The sequence below is a fragment of the Fusarium proliferatum genome, assembly GCF_900067095.1.
Source record: "Fusarium proliferatum ET1 genome assembly, contig: FPRO_scaffold005, whole genome shotgun sequence".
In the NCBI taxonomy this organism is placed as follows: Eukaryota; Fungi; Ascomycota; class Sordariomycetes; order Hypocreales; family Nectriaceae; genus Fusarium; species Fusarium proliferatum.
Window position 1 is genome coordinate 483,057 of NW_022194794.1, and position 15,222 is coordinate 498,278.

The window sequence follows — 15,222 nt, forward strand, 5'->3', positions numbered from 1 at the left end:
AACCCCAACTTGTGCTTTAACATGATCTCGTGTCCTTGATGAGTCCGGATCTTTCCATGTCGGCAAAAGTTCCTGGCACTTACGATGGTCAGTCATCATTTCGATTGCAAGTCTCCTCGTCACAGGCTGTTCCCTGCGGACCATTTGCTCAGAACGGGTTTGTCATCAACGGCTATCGTTTCCTTCTTCAGGTTTGAATATTTTCTTTTGTGCTACCCTCCCTGTCCCCCTCGTCATGGTATTCATTATAACCCACCCTGAAAGCACTCAGGGCAGCCTGTCATAGTGACAGGAAGTCTCTCCTCTATTCCTTCCCATAGGCTACCAAATTAACGGCCAAGGGCCAAGAATCAAACCGGTTGCCACGAGAACTTGATGCTCGTCGGCCCAGATAGCAATCGTACATCCCATCTGCACAAATCAGATCATGATCGTGAAAGCATCAAGTCATAAAATATTGCCTTGCCTGTACCCCTTTTGCCAAACTCCTTTCAGTACATGCGCCATATCGCCTTTCCTGTTATGGGAACGGCCAATCGTGGTACTGTTGCCGCACCATAGCCAGGTTTTGTAAGGGTATCTTCCCGCTGAAGCATCTCGCTCGGTTTTTTTCTTTTCGTGTTCGTGTTTGTCGCAGCTCTGAGGACTTTCATCTAGCTTTGACCCAAGATTCGGCATGTCGATATCACCCGTTGTCGAGTCGAAGGAATTTCAAAGTCACAATAGCAAGGCTGTTGTGTTCATGTGGAGTTGGGGTCAAAATAGCTTGACTTCTAAACTCAAACCACCATCTCCGTCGGTGTAGCGTCCGCCCCATCGATTTTCACTCAGTTTCTTGCATCAATAAAGTCGTCTGGTGCGTGGTCGTAGATGATTTCTGATTCTACCGACTGCGGTATAGAGGTGGCAACTAGCTGATGGTCAGTCATGAACTCATGAGTCGTATGCTTGAACAAGGTTCGGCATACCACTTGAGCTACGACGATGCGTATTGCGAAATTTTCCAGGTACATTTTGCGGCGATACTGGAGGAGCCTGTCCGGTCTGCGCAGACTGTGCTGCAATACGCTGAACGTATTTCTTTGCCTCGTTGTCAAGCCATTGGTTGATGTTGGCATCATTGCAAGAAGCATGATCCATGAGTTGATTCTTGATGGTGGTCAACTCGCCCATGAGGTCGGTGTACTGGACGTGTAGGGCATTGTGCTCAATCTCCAAATCTCTTGTGGTTTCCTCCAATTCTCTCATCCACACCTTCTTCTTTTGACGACATTTGGACGCTGCGATCCTGTTCCGTTTGAGGAACTTGCTGCGTTTTTGCGTCTCATCCAGTCCATCATCATCGTCCTCATCTTCCTCCTTCAGTGATGGCTCCTTGGGTGCTCGTTTTTGACGCGGTTTGGCGACAGGTTCCACTGATGACTGTTGATCTTGAGTCTTTTTAGCTCTGCTACTGCGCCGAGGGTTGGTGTCGGTGTTGGCTGAATCTATTGAAGGGATAGACGATTTGCTCGATTGCCGTGTTGGGCCGCCAGACGTGGGTTCACTGAATGGGGTTTCTGGCGTTGAATGCATTTCGTTGGGTACTTTTGGACTGTTGTTCAAAGCTGATGGTGCCATTGCTGGCATGGAGGGAGGGAAGAAGTTGACGGGGCTGTTCATCGGGTTCCACATGTTGGAGCCCATGAGAAGCTGGTCGTTCATGGGATTGCTAACGATCGGGGACGCCTGAGCTCCCGTTGTGCAGTTGAGTAATGGATCAATATTGGCATCATCGCTCGTCAGGGGAAAGTTGTTTTGGAAGCTCTGGGCTTGGTCGCCAAAGTCCTGGCTTGGTCCGTCCATCTTGACTCTGCAAGACCGTTGAGACTGTGCTGAAGCGTGGGACCTGGGGTTACAGCGGCACGACTAGGCTGGTGTGGCTGAGCTGATTGCCACTGGCTGTCAGAGAAAGCGCCAAACTGGTGAGCCGCTCGAGACAAAGTCGAGGTCAGGAAGCTCGCTCGATGGGAATTGAGCGTGCAGCTCTAGAGATCGGGAGATCTGGAGCGGGCACAGGGAGGGGGTGCTTGGCCGGATTGGTTGAGATGGGGGTGTAGATGTTCCAGAACATCAAAGACCAACGGCGGCCAGGAAAGGAAACGGATCAAGGGAAGATGAAAGAAGGACTTGTATCAGGAACGCAATGTCGAAGGGAATGGGTAATAAGAAATGGCCGTGTTGGAGTAGAAGTGTAGCTCTGCTGTTGGCAGGGCGGATGGGAAAATCAGACAGGCGCTCAACGGAGAAACCAATCCGGTGGTGCAATGTAAGTACCTGAGTACTCCAGTACCTTACAGCCGAGTTGACCTCACCGAGGAATGGTGGTTTACCACCGATCGATAATACAATAAGTCGATTTCGAGGCTCAATTCCCAAGTTGAAGCTCAATGGCACGGCCGGGTACAACGTTTCGGTAAGTAGCAGGGGAGGGGAGGGAGATGTTCCAACTAAATCTGGACGCTGGGGCGAATTGCCTCGTCTGTTCCTGTTCTCTGCGTACGGGGTCGTTGATCCAATAGTGTGTTTCGGCTTCGCCTATGCAGCTATAAGATCTAGACGCTGGGGCGAATTGACCATTTGGGTAAAGTCAGGGAGGAAGGCAAACATCTGTCAGGAACAAACTCGAGATGCCGAGGTTGACAAACTTGCCAGAAAAATCGATGATTGTAAGATGGGAGAGTCAGAAGATGTAGCTGTAACAGAAGTCCAGCAGTCGCACCAAAGCTAGATGAAGGGATTCGGATATTATATTACGCCAACAACGGATGCGGCCACTATCAACAATTTCTTGCGTCACCTGTTCCCCGGGGTAGTGTGTATCGGTGGACCTGGTTGCGGTTTATGGTAATGTAGCTGGTTCTGTATATGTATCCAACAACTAGGGTTGGGAGTATATATAAAAGATTGGTGGGTGAAGATAGGAAACGAGGTGCGCAATGTTGACAACGTTATGTCCGGACCAAGTCCGTTGGTTTCAATTCGCAATACAAAGCAGCCAGTGTGAGCAAGGGTATCGTTTCTTGCTGGACAATGGACCGAAGCTGCGAGATACCAGAGCTGTTGAGGTTATAAGTGATCCTAAATGTCTTGCTGACCCCACAATCTTCTGCTTTGTACGAAACATAACCATAGGGGAGCAGTATCAGCTGTGCTGAGGTGAGGAAAAAGTCCCCTCAGTCAAAGACAACGTCATCCCGTTCGGAACCTTGAGCCAAAGATGGTAGGATATGCCTAGCATAAGCGGTAGAGGTGCTTGGACTCTAAATCCACCAGTGCTCCAATCACAAACTGCGAAGCAAATGGTACTTCGATATTCAAGTGGCCCCTTGGCGGAGATACTATCTTCAATATGGGGATGTGTGGGTGTGGCCAATCATGGTGTAACGGACCTGGAGTCCGTGATTTTCAACCACCAATCAATGTTGATGAACCTTGTCCGTCAAGGCCGCACCCGGCGAGACAGTGCAAGACGGACTGTACACACCGACCTCAGCAGCGAAGCGAAGCGAACGAGATTATTGCAGCATCCACCTATCATGTCAACCAGCAACTCAAGCTTCGATGTCATGGTCATTATCAAGTCAAGAGCTTGATCCTTTGACAGCTCGAGAACCCGTTGGGCTAATATCTGAAGATCATGACGAACCTCGTTCATGTCTTTTGGTTATGACTTGATTCTTGCAATGATTCCTGTAATAAAGTATCACTCCCGATGCACACAGGGTCCTTCCAGTGATGGTTAGTCAAGCCGGCAATCCTTCACATACAAGACTCATGGTTGTGACAAGAGATATCTTGAACTGATCGACAAACGTGATCAGGATTTTGGCACCCACACAGAGTAAGGATCGACCTCAGATGCGTGGCCTTTGCTGCAAGCTGATAAATTTCAACACACGGGGAATGCCGTATAACTCAATGTCTGCAGGGGTCATGAACTCCTGGATATGTGATGAAGTTCTTTGTCTTGGTCTCTGACTTTATCAGCCTTCGCATCACCGCGTGTCTGCCGTGGCATTGAGCCGAACACCAAGACACAGTTTGGTAGGACTAATAAACTGTGCGTCTTTCACTGCTTTTACTTCCCAATTCCCCCTCTCTGGTCAACGGCGACTCAGCGCATTAATCCGGAGCTTTTACTCCGACATGGGCTAGGCTTTGACAGATTCAAGGAGCGGGGTTGACTTGAGCGAATAAGGTTATGCGCTGCAGGCCTGTCAAGGGTAATGTGTTCAGTATCGTAGGGGCTTTCTTGGCTTGGCTAGCGGGTTTATCGTGGGAATGAGACTTGTTGAACCTGGTTGAGCGGAGGAACCGGGCAAGGGTCCGAATAGGCGACCACAGCCAGTGGCTCGAATTAATTTTGAAAACGAAGAGATTGGCTGTTTAATTCTCGAGTAGAATTGACAGCTTGCCAAACGATAAGCAGGATCCATCCATGGATTTAAATGAGGGAAGATAAAAGCATACATAAAGATGCCTGCGAGGCTGCGATGGCAGGAATACTAATTATCACGTGACGATTCTCTCACGTGACTGCGCGTCATGCTCGACGCGCTTCCCCTCCGCATTTATCGCCAACAGCTTTACATGCGTTTCATCGTCTAACCTCTCACCAACATCGCTTCCTTGCCTGTCAACCAAGCATCTGAGACACAAACCCTGTCTGCTCGCGTATCTTTCTCATCTCCTTATCTCTCTAGCTTGATCGCAAACAAAAACCAAACACTATGGCTGAGCAACTTTCAACCCCGCGCATCACTGCTGCCTATCTTGACAATTTTGTTGGCAAAGTAGTCATGCTCGTGGGAAAGGTTACGCAGCTCCGAGGTGAACAGGCTACTCTTGACTCAGAGGGCACAGTCACCGTCTTGTTGAACAGGGTGAGTTGACATCAAATCTGGTGTCAGTGTCACGACATCAGAATGCACTGCAACACTGAGCTAACCTTTCAGGATGCACATCTCACAAATGGTAACGCTGTGCAAGTCATTGGAAAAGTCAATCCGGACCTGTCGATCAAGGTTTTGACATCCCGGGATTTGGGGACTGGTGTGGGTAAGTCAACAAGCTCGTCTTTCTGTCGTCATTATGGCGTACCGACGTTACAACATCACGCAAAATGCAAATTCGTTCCCCATTGTGCTCGGCAGTTGAAAATCATGATTCAGTTCACTATGCCGTTTTCAGATGACAGCTAATATGTGTAGATTTTGGTTTGTACAGCTCGGTTGTGCAGGCGACACACAAGCATCCATCCATCTTTGCAGGCAATTGACGGGGTCAGACAGATCATGGCCCTTACCAGTCCTCGCAGGCATACACCCCACGTGTGGCCATGGTCTGGACCTCGCCTACCAAGGCTGGCGCCGTCACTTCTCCCCCTCGACAACGACAAGCTTATTCCGCCGGCCAAGATGGAAAATCAATCACAACCCCTGATTCAGCCTCGACTGGAACTATCAGATCTTCGAGACCCCTACACAGTGCTGCACAGAGACTGCAGCATCATACGCATTCGATATATGGCCAGACGAGACCTACCACCGCAATGTCTTTCACAACATCCAGTTCCGATATGATTCTTGGCCGTGACATTCAGTCAAGATCCTCTACTCCGCTCTACCCATCTGGGCCTTCTCACATCTCACAGACTCCAAATCCTTCTCTAGGCTCACTCCTGCCATCGCCACCAGAAGACACAGTCTCTCGCACTTGTTCCGTGGAGATGTCTCGGCGTTCTTCCGTCAGTACGCAACCCAACCAACGATATTCAACCTCGCAGACCTATGATCAAGAGAGCACCCAAGAATCCTACATACCATCAGCTCAGCCTTATACGCCCCCCGCTTATTCTCCGCCGTCAATGTCTTCCGCGAGTCTGCTCCCGTCTCCGCCGATGACACAAGAAGATCAATACCTCTCACATGGACCTCTCAAGTCCCCCGCATTTTCAACATCCTCCCGCCGCTACTCGGGGGCAGACAGCCGTCCCGCTGGCGTGACCAACAGAAACCCTAAACCAGAGGACCCTGAAGAATCTGCCCTATTCGATTCCGTTCTTGAGGGAATTGGGCGTATTCATGTGTCGATGAACCGAGATGACGCAGGTAGATGGCGAATCAAGCGAGCATCTGACGAGAGACCATAGCATGCTTCCCTCAGTCATCCGCAGCCATACACTCGCAAAGGTATACAAGCATTCGTTCGCATCATCATCCATCAGACAGTTTCCCTGCACCAGGGACAAGTCATAAATTTGGAGCTAAAAGCGGGATCGACATTGCCCAATCAGGTGTCCAATGATCTCGGCACATGAATTGAAATCCCGTATCTAGCACAGTGTCTGTAAAAATGCATACAAGAGAAATCGAGATTCCAAAATCCCATTAACCTGATCTGCAGTGGCACAGAATTTAGCTCGCTCAAGTGATCGGTTTATCGGGGCCAAGAGCCTCCTGTGAAACAGGTTTTCATCGCAGGTGTACCTCACACAGCATGATATTCACAATCGAAATTTTACCTAATGGAGTTGTTTGGACAAGTCCGTGATATTCTGATACACAGACACCCTTGCCACAAAATCTAACTGATACATTCAAAAAGGTACAGTCAAGTTTGCCACCAGGGTCTTTCAGATGGAGACCCTTGCACAGCCTGTCATGTGAGACGGACCACCAATGTTCCTGGACGCACGTCTATTTGCCACACCGTCAATCTTGTTCTAGAATTCAGTTATTCGTCTCTCTTTGCCCCTGGGCCTCATCAAGCTGTAGCAACTCTTGTGCCGCCATCCAGACCTCGACTGTACTCGGGCTGATATCCCGCTTTGGTCTTTCTGGATTCTGGATTTCGTCGAGTCCAAAGGATGGTTTGTCTGGGGGACCATCGGTCAAGCCATGGAGACAACGGCGTATCCGGGCTTTGACGACACCGGCATCTTCTGTTCTCCCTGAACTGTCACTCTCGTAACCCATGGTACTCTCCAAGAAGGTGTTTTCTTTCTGTCCATTCGCACCCCCATCCAAATACTTGGCTGTGTCTGTGTCGGCATTTCTCGTGTTGACTCCTACAGCCTCTCGTATCGCTTTGAGTCGTGCTGTGAATCGTTCAAACACTTTGATTCTTCGTTCTGCGCTCTCTGCCCTTTCCCTCCACGTTTGTGCCTCCCTTTTGGCTTCTCGTAGTTGCTGACTCAATGTTCCAACATCTGCATCTCCTTGCACCTCAAGCTGCCTTCTCAAATGAACTGCTTCTTCTGTCTTGAGGTCTAGTTGTCGTTGGAGACTTCGAATCTGTGCATGAAGTGTAGTTGTACTGCCGGGACGTTGAAAAGGGGTTGAAATATTTTGAGGAACTGACGGATCCGCCCCGTACTGCGTATTCGATGCTGATGATGCTGGTCTGATAAGGTTAAGGTGTTGAGCGATAGGAGGCTGTTCAGGATAAGGCATCATGGTTCCCAGACTTCGTGGATTCTCTAATGATGCCTCTTTACCCCTGCCTGGGACTGGCTTCCTCCTAGGGATCGTCTGTCGCTGAGCTAACATTTCCGGTTGTTCCTGGGAGCTTGGCTTTTGTCCCTTGTCAGCTTGTTGAAGCTCAACTGCCCTCATTGCTGCCTCCTCCCTGATCGAGGCTCGCAAGTTTTGGTCAAGAGCCTCATCTCTAACAGTGTTTGTTGCTGACGGTCGAGAACGCCGGTCCTGGCTTGAAATTGAAACATTCCGTTTGTGTCCCAAGGTTGAAATGGATCTTGTGGACCGGATACTCTTTGTGGGTGACTCTTGTGAAAATTGTAATATGAGATCTTGAGTTTTGCTCGCACTCCTGGGTTTTGTTGGAGATGTCTCGGTTGGATGATCGGTTTCAAACTTGGCAGCCATGGCTCTGACGCCTCCTGGATTGTCTGTTGGCGTCAAATTTGGACGTGTTAACGCCGTCGATTTTCTTTTTGGAACAGAGAACCAGGGAGAGGATGCAGTACGCTGTTTCTCAGTCTTTGGTGTTTCGGCAGGCAAAGACATAACTCGAGAGTGTCGTCGTTCCGGGGTTTCAGTGCCAATGCCCTTGGCTTGCTTTTGTGTCTCATCGTATTCAAGACTCTGTGATCCATTAGGCAACTCCTCCTGTGCACCAGAAGAGACTTTCTATGTCCCAACCTGGCTTTTTGGGGAGGCCAGCCCCATGGAACTGCTGCCTCCTGCAATACTCGCTGGCACCTGCATTGGAGAATAAAATTGTCTTGGTGTTGTCGAGGCAGAGTTGGCTTCCTGTAAAGTCTGTGTTCGTGTTTTGTCTCCGCGAATAGTGTAGTCGCTCTCCTCTTCTAGCCTTTCGATTGGGAAGTGCAAAACCTTGGGAGTGTTGGCAAAAGTCAACATCTCCGAGTTCTGATCAACGTTTGTAGAGGCTGAACTCTTGCGTTGGTCCATCGAATCCAACTCTCTGAGTTCCTCGAAATGCGCTTTTAGTGCAGCTTCAAGAGCCTCCTTCTCGGATGAAAATTCCAGACTGGTTGAACCTGGCCTATCCATGGAGGTATCTGATGACCTGGCAGGTTTTGTCCATTCAACTGCAAGCGACTGTCGACGTGGCTTTAGGGCTTTTGCCTTTCCAGGATATTTCTTTCTTATAGCACCCTTTCGTTCAATTGAAGGGGTCTCCGTTGCTGAGACTCTCGAAGTGTCCTGGCTTGTTGGTTCCTCGGGACTGGTTTGTTGAATAGGGGTTGGCTTGGTTCCTCTTTTTGAGGACGTCCGAGGTGGCACATCATCCTGAGACAGATGGGAACCATCTCGGTTGATCAGTCCTCTGGTCCTTGTAGCCGGGGTGGGTGTTGGGGCGATGTGCGCACTCTCGCCTGGGGTATCCTTCGCCGTTGCATCCTTGCTGTCCTCCAAGTGAACTGTACCTGTCGGCATCTGCGAATTCTGCGGCGTTTGAACATAGCTACTCCCTTCCCCTGGTTGTTCTAGTATTTGGCTCTTATCCTCGTCGTGAACACTTTCTTCCACAGTTGGACTTAAGCAGCCAATGTTGGGCCTAGCTGCAAGTCTCTTTGAGGCTGAACTCCCACGACTGCGCGACCGCTGCTTAGATATGCCCAGGGTAGGTGTAGGCGGTTCTGGGCTGTCTTCTCGTGGAATCTGATCTCCCTCGCTTCCTCGCCATTCCCGATCCCAACCTTGTGGTTTCCTGATAACAAAACTATTCTCGTTGGGATCGTCTTGACTTGATCGTGGGTGCGGTCGATTCATGCCAAGCGATTTCATTTGTCGCACCACATCTCTCCAATTGACTATAAGCATTTCTGCGATGGTATTGGCGATGATAATTTTGTCCATTGTTGGAGGTGCCCCAAGTTCGTTGCCGAGTGTCTTTCTTCCATTCCGATCTTGTCGTGATCTAGGAGATCTCAATGGAAGCACCAGCATCCCTGCCTTTGGGGCGGCTAGCTTCATAGAATATAGTCCAAGCAAATCGCCTATGAGAAGAGGTCCAAAGACGATGCCTAGTGCATTGTAGCCCATGAGGTCTCCCGTGGGTAGTGATCGGCCTTCTTCATCTTCTCTGGGGGTGATTTCTGCCACTCTTCCAATTAGACTCAAAAGTCCAAAGACGGCGCATATGAGCTCCCTCCGAAATTGAGATTGAACAGTTGCGATAGCCAAGGCGATGAGTCTGGCCCGAACCTTGGTCTGTTTGGTGCGAGGGAACTCTGGGTCACCCTGTAGCTGCGAATGGATTGCGACCATCGCATCAAAGAGTGCCAAAGAACCGAGTATCCCGCCGGGTATTACCGAAAGGAGGCGCTTGAAAGTCGACGCCACATCATGGACAGAAGCCTGCACATGCATCGGCAGGTTTGCGCATCGCACGGTGTTTGTGATGTCGATATTGTCGGTACAGCAGTAGTAATCGAACAGCGTGTTGACTACTCTGATTGACCCCGGTATACGGAAGATCCCCCGAGTAGTTACATGTTGAGCGATGTGATGCGCAGTAGCTCGAATGCAGGTTGGGAGTATCAAGGCAGAGGGTGTGTATTCAGGTGGGAGGTAGAGCATGCTCTTGCCGCATATTCTGACCATCGACTGCAGATCGAGTATCTTGGGGTCTCGACGATGTATCAAGTTGTGGGCGAGATCGGAGACACTGCGTTTATGGCGAGGTCCTTGTCGTGGTTGTGTATCTGCTGCAGGATGATTGGAAGAGGACCGTAGGATCCGATAAAGCCATCCTTGCTTGCGAGGACTACCAAGTCCGTTTCCCTGGGCTATCAGTGATTGCTCAGATACACCATCGACAACCTACAGTATGCCTAGAGTCAAAGTCGTCAATCACCAGTATTCGCACCCCATTCTAAGTCGTCAGCTTGGTCTCTACTTCTTCAAGGCCCTCACCTTTCTTGCTAGGCGGTTGTATTCTTGAACAAAGGTGGCTCGATCGCCCAATTCGTCGGTATCGCTTAGGATATTATGATCGCCACTACTCGTCCATGTTCTGCTGGTACGTACAGGTCCTTGGTCTGTTATGTGCCGTATCGTAGCCTGAAGAGACAAGCTACTCCTGGACGGTAATAGTCGATGAGGGCCAGCCTCTGGCGCAGAATAGTGGCCCAGAGGCGGGTGACAATGTTGATCCATCGGCAAAAGCCTTGCGGTAAGTAGATGTGATTAATGCTGAGATTCTGACATTTGTCGGATAAGATATCGTATCAAAAGGCAGTCAAAAAGCTGATGGTGTTTGAACAAAATTCTCACGTGTCACAACAGATTCGTGAATGTCGAAACAGTGGAAACTTCATTGCGAAAGGACGGAAGGATCTGACCGATCAAGTCAAAGTGGAAGGAACGCAGGCAAAGTGAATGGGGAAGTTTTCAGTGATGGCAGTGATTGCAAGTGGCAGGCAGAAGAAGGGCAGAACAAGTGGCACAAGGACAAAGAAGCACAGAAGTCTTTGTGCACAGAAACTGGATATGAATAGCATCAAAAAAGTAACCAAAGTGGGAAATGGTTGATAAATACTGAAATGGGTAGATAACACCAATGTCGTCAGAGTGCAGCATCAAGTTTGACCGTCATCCGCATGTCGCATCGAATGAGACCTGACCAATCCCACCCAGATATTCACAGCCACTCGGTTCCCGAAGCCGAAAAGCCTCTCTTGCTGTACTGTAACACTGACACTACCAAGGCAATCATCCTGAGACAGCTGTACTGTATCATGCATGCAGGCCTGTCAACGGTCTATAGCGAAAGATTGTATGCACATGATAACCTTCCATCTTGCCCTTGCGCCTGTCTATGCCTGCCTCCGGCGCCTCTGAGAGCTCCCTTATTCGTAGCGGCATGCAATCATTATAACCTCATCAATACTCAAGCCCAGTTGCTTGTATCCTCCACTCCGTAGAGCAGCACATATTTGAGAATGTCGGACAGCGAGATGATACCCTTGAGCTTGTTATCATCGTCCACTACTATCAGACGATGAACCCTGCTCTTCCGGACCGTATCAAAGATGGAGTCCAGGCGATCGCCTTCACTGCATGTGTAAATACCGGGGCTCTCGTCGGATCTCTTGCAGAGCGCTTCCCCGACAGAGCCATCCAAGTCTTCGTAGGCACCGTTTTTGATGCATGGGATGACATCAACCGCCTCAAAAACGTTTAGAACTCGTCCGTGAGAATCGATAATCGGGACACAGCTGATGTTGTACTTGACCATCAGGTGAACAACATCAAGCACGGAACTGCCCATCGAGGCTGTAGCGATGCCTGAATATGTACCGAGGCCAATGTCGCGAACCGTTTTCTTCAAGAGGACGGTGTTGTGTTCGTTGTTTACGGCGATAAACTTGAGGATGCGATACTGAGTGATGACTGAAACAACCATTTCCTTGTTGGTCTCGCTATCGACATCGACCAGGGGAATTCGTCTGGCGCGGGTCTTGAGCATGCGCCTGCAGGCTTCGTACAATGGTTTTGAAGGGTGAACAGATACAGTTTCGATGGGGATTGCGCCGATAGCTTTCTCGATGTCTGATATGGTCAGCGATGTCATGCTTGCATGGAGAGGCGACAACCTCTTAGGCTACTCAATCGGAACTGATCGAGTTTGCTGAACTCGTCAGGGAACTGGCAATAGTATTGAATCACATTGATAAAGTCGGTGCTCGTGAGGATACCGGCGAATCGCGAGGTTTTAGAGTTCCATAGAGGTGCCGATACGATTGCTGTGGCAAGGTTAGCATTAGACTCTGGACGTATCGGGCGACGCACAGTTCTGCGTCAAGATGCTGATGGCTTTCTTGATGCGGAGGTCGGTATCGAGGACGATGAGACGGAATGATAGAGGTAAGACGTCGTAACTGGTGCGAACTTTGAGGAAATCGCGTATGGCATTCTGTCGAGATTAGCTTCTCGTCGGGCTTTGATGCGCGCGTGCCCCACGTCAAGTACGGGCAAACGGATGCGACAGACAAAAGGCAGATGAACATACCAGACCCTGTAACTGATCTCTGTCCAGAGGACTTAGAGGCTTTGGTTCGGTGGGCGCCATTGGGCTTCGGAGTGAAGTCCTGCGTCGGAGGTAGGATGACGGAGCGACAAATTGAGGGACAAGACCATGACCGGCGGCTGTAGTGGAGGGGCCAGTGGAGGTTGATGCAGCCCGCCGGCGTGGAGTTATCAAAGCCGGTCCAGGTCCAGGTCCAGATCCAGAAACAGCTCCAACTCCTCCAAATGAGGCTTCGGCTGCTGACTCTTGTACTTGTCCCGGGGTATCTGTGCCTGGAGCTGAGGTTGTGGTCGAAGCTTTTGCAGTCGTACCAGTCACGCCAGGTACTGGACTGGGGGTATTTTCAGCGCGGGGCAGGTCTCCGACAGCATCATCAACTTCAACTGTTGGCGGTTCGGTTGGAGGTTGTGGTTGAGTTTCGCTTTGGGCTTCGATCCATGATTTGACGTTTTCTTTTGCTGGGTCGTCAATTTGAGCTTCTGTCACTTCAATTTGACTTTGGATTTCGTGAGGTTCGCTTGGTAGATTGATATCTGCTGGTGCTTTTGTTTCTGGATCCCCTCGTGCGGGTTCAAGTTCTGGGTTTTTCTCCATTCCAAGTAAATATCACTGCTACACAATACGGTTCGAATTGTCAGGCGGGATTTAATGGTTCGGTCGAGGATCGAAAGTGAGGTTGTCAAGTCCTGATAAATACTGACGTATAACGCATCACTGAGAAAATCACAGACGTATGCTAATCGAAAAGAAAAGAGACAGCATCAGCCTAGAGTTGATAAAAACGATCCGACGGCGTTGAGGATAATTCAATATCATTAAAGGCGCAAATTTATTTGCAAGGGAATGTGCTGAAGGGTAAAAGGGAAAAAGGAGCAAATATCAGTCACGGCAATCGGTCGGCCGTTTACTCACCTTGGACTTGTAATAAATGATAAGGGAACCACCTCGAAACAGTCTGCCCAACAAAAGTCCAGCAATAATATTACTGTACAGCATACGCTACTCCATACTTCTTAACCTTATGGCCAACATTGGATCTTAACCGGACCCTGGACTACACGGCGGAGACGGAGACAGACAGAACGTCATGGCGGATCGACGATGAGCTTCGGGTCTTGGCAAAGATTGACCGTTTTACAATTCCATCTCCGGTAATTAGGATTGGTCAGATTAGTTCAATATGGCCTATCTGGTTTGTTTGAGGTGCATTCTATCATGGTTTGAGGATTCTTATCCTGTCAAAATCCCGCAAGTTGTCACTGAGATATTGAGATAGAGATATTGACAGGTTGAGGGATTGGTGAGACATTATGTAGAAGGATAGATTGCAAGTCAACACTCGATCTCAGAATCTTTATTCCCATTAGCTGATCAGTTGAGCTTGGAACTGATATCGATGTAGCCAGGATTAGCAACTCGTATGTCTCAGCATAATCCATTCTAGGGGAGGAAAGAAAACACAGGACCTCGATCCTAAATGACAAAAAGACTTAGGGTAATATAGCCTAAGTTTAGGATAACTTTTGCTAAGTTTATTTTAATAAACTACAATAAGGTTTGCTGTTTTCTTGCCCCCCGAGGCCATTCCAAGCTTACCGTCTCTTCAGCCCTCTGCACAGGCATCAAAGCAAGAAGGGTCCAGGACAAGTTTGTCCGGTTCACAACAATCCCATCCATCACAGCCAGTCGTTCAAAACACCCAATAGTCTTTTGATCCCTGTTCATACATCAACCGCCATGACCTGCCTTGTGGTGGTGCAGGGTAGTTAGTTGCTGCAGATGTCTTGCAGCCAAAGTTTGTTCAGATTGATACCCAACAATGACACGATAAGCACATGGGCAGCACAGCTTGTGTGACATGAGAATTACCATTTTTGGAAAGCAAAACTCGCCAAAATCGAGTATCGACCAGGTCGCATAAAGTAGACCTCGGATTTGTATCTTACGTCAAGAAATGCCTCTATCACATGCCACGCGACAGAAGGGCAGTACTATACGCAATATCGAAGGCAGCAACATTCCGTGAATTTCCATCAAATAGGCGCTGAGTAGATGTCAGCTATGACAATGGGTAGATGTCCTACTCTTCATAAGAAATAAATCTTCATCAAACGATCATTCAATAATCTCAAAATGAGGCGTTGAAATGTCTGGATAAAAGCAAGAGACGGTCCAAGCTTCTCCACAGCCGCTAGCATAATGAGGCGGTCCACTGTAACAGCTGTCTCTGCACCTAACGTGCACTAGACCACCTAAACAATAGCGCACGTCGTCCCTGGCGGACCCTACCTTCGGCGGATGACCTCAAGTGAGGTCACCTCCTGCAGGGAACCTCGATGCCCCCTGTAGCTACCTCTTCTGAAGTGGACTTATAGTGGACGCCAATGTACCTGGAAGTAGCTTCCCCAATTCATCCGTTCTTGCCTTTAGCTCACGCTTTACTTACCTCAGGCAGCTTAGGTTTGAGCTCTGTAGAAGGTCCTACCCGAGCTACGGCGCTCACCTTGCTTCTTCCTGGCGCGCGTCTCGATCCCCATTCTTTCCCTCGCCAACCAACTGTGAGGCTAGGATAAACTCCCCCTCGGATTCATCTCTCACCTGGGCAATCGCCAACTAATTTTCCCTTCTACACCGCGATCTTGACACTATCTCGTGCCA

The 15,222-nt window shown here is 49.3% G+C and overlaps 4 protein-coding genes across 4 annotated transcripts; 1 reads left to right on the forward strand and 3 right to left on the reverse strand.

The window, feature by feature from the left end:
* Window positions 1-827: 827 nt before the first annotated feature.
* Window positions 828-1,845, reverse strand: FPRO_10404 (uncharacterized protein; the record flags this gene model as incomplete). The annotated part of the gene is made up of 2 exons (XM_031231365.1): window positions 828-910; window positions 969-1,845. The coding sequence occupies 2 exons, from the start codon at window positions 1,843-1,845 to the stop codon at window positions 828-830; spliced, it is 960 nt and encodes a 319-aa protein (XP_031081409.1).
* A 2,927-nt stretch (window positions 1,846-4,772) lies between these two features.
* FPRO_10405 (uncharacterized protein) lies at window positions 4,773-6,193 on the forward strand (the record flags this gene model as incomplete). Its single annotated transcript, XM_031231366.1, has 4 exons — window positions 4,773-4,925; window positions 4,998-5,100; window positions 5,253-5,275; window positions 5,330-6,193. 4 exons carry the CDS (start codon window positions 4,773-4,775, stop codon window positions 6,191-6,193), a joined length of 1,143 nt encoding a protein of 380 aa, XP_031081410.1.
* A 580-nt stretch (window positions 6,194-6,773) lies between these two features.
* Window positions 6,774-10,691, reverse strand: FPRO_10406 (uncharacterized protein; the record flags this gene model as incomplete). The annotated part of the gene is made up of 4 exons (XM_031231367.1): window positions 6,774-8,147; window positions 8,205-10,316; window positions 10,360-10,407; window positions 10,449-10,691. The coding sequence occupies 4 exons, from the start codon at window positions 10,689-10,691 to the stop codon at window positions 6,774-6,776; spliced, it is 3,777 nt and encodes a 1,258-aa protein (XP_031081411.1).
* A 733-nt stretch (window positions 10,692-11,424) lies between these two features.
* On the reverse strand, window positions 11,425-13,158 carry FPRO_10407 (putative nuclear protein SNF4; the record flags this gene model as incomplete). The annotated part of the gene is made up of 4 exons (XM_031231368.1): window positions 11,425-12,086; window positions 12,143-12,280; window positions 12,327-12,450; window positions 12,547-13,158. 4 exons carry the CDS (start codon window positions 13,156-13,158, stop codon window positions 11,425-11,427), a joined length of 1,536 nt encoding a protein of 511 aa, XP_031081412.1.
* Between the last annotated feature and the right edge of the window lie 2,064 nt (window positions 13,159-15,222).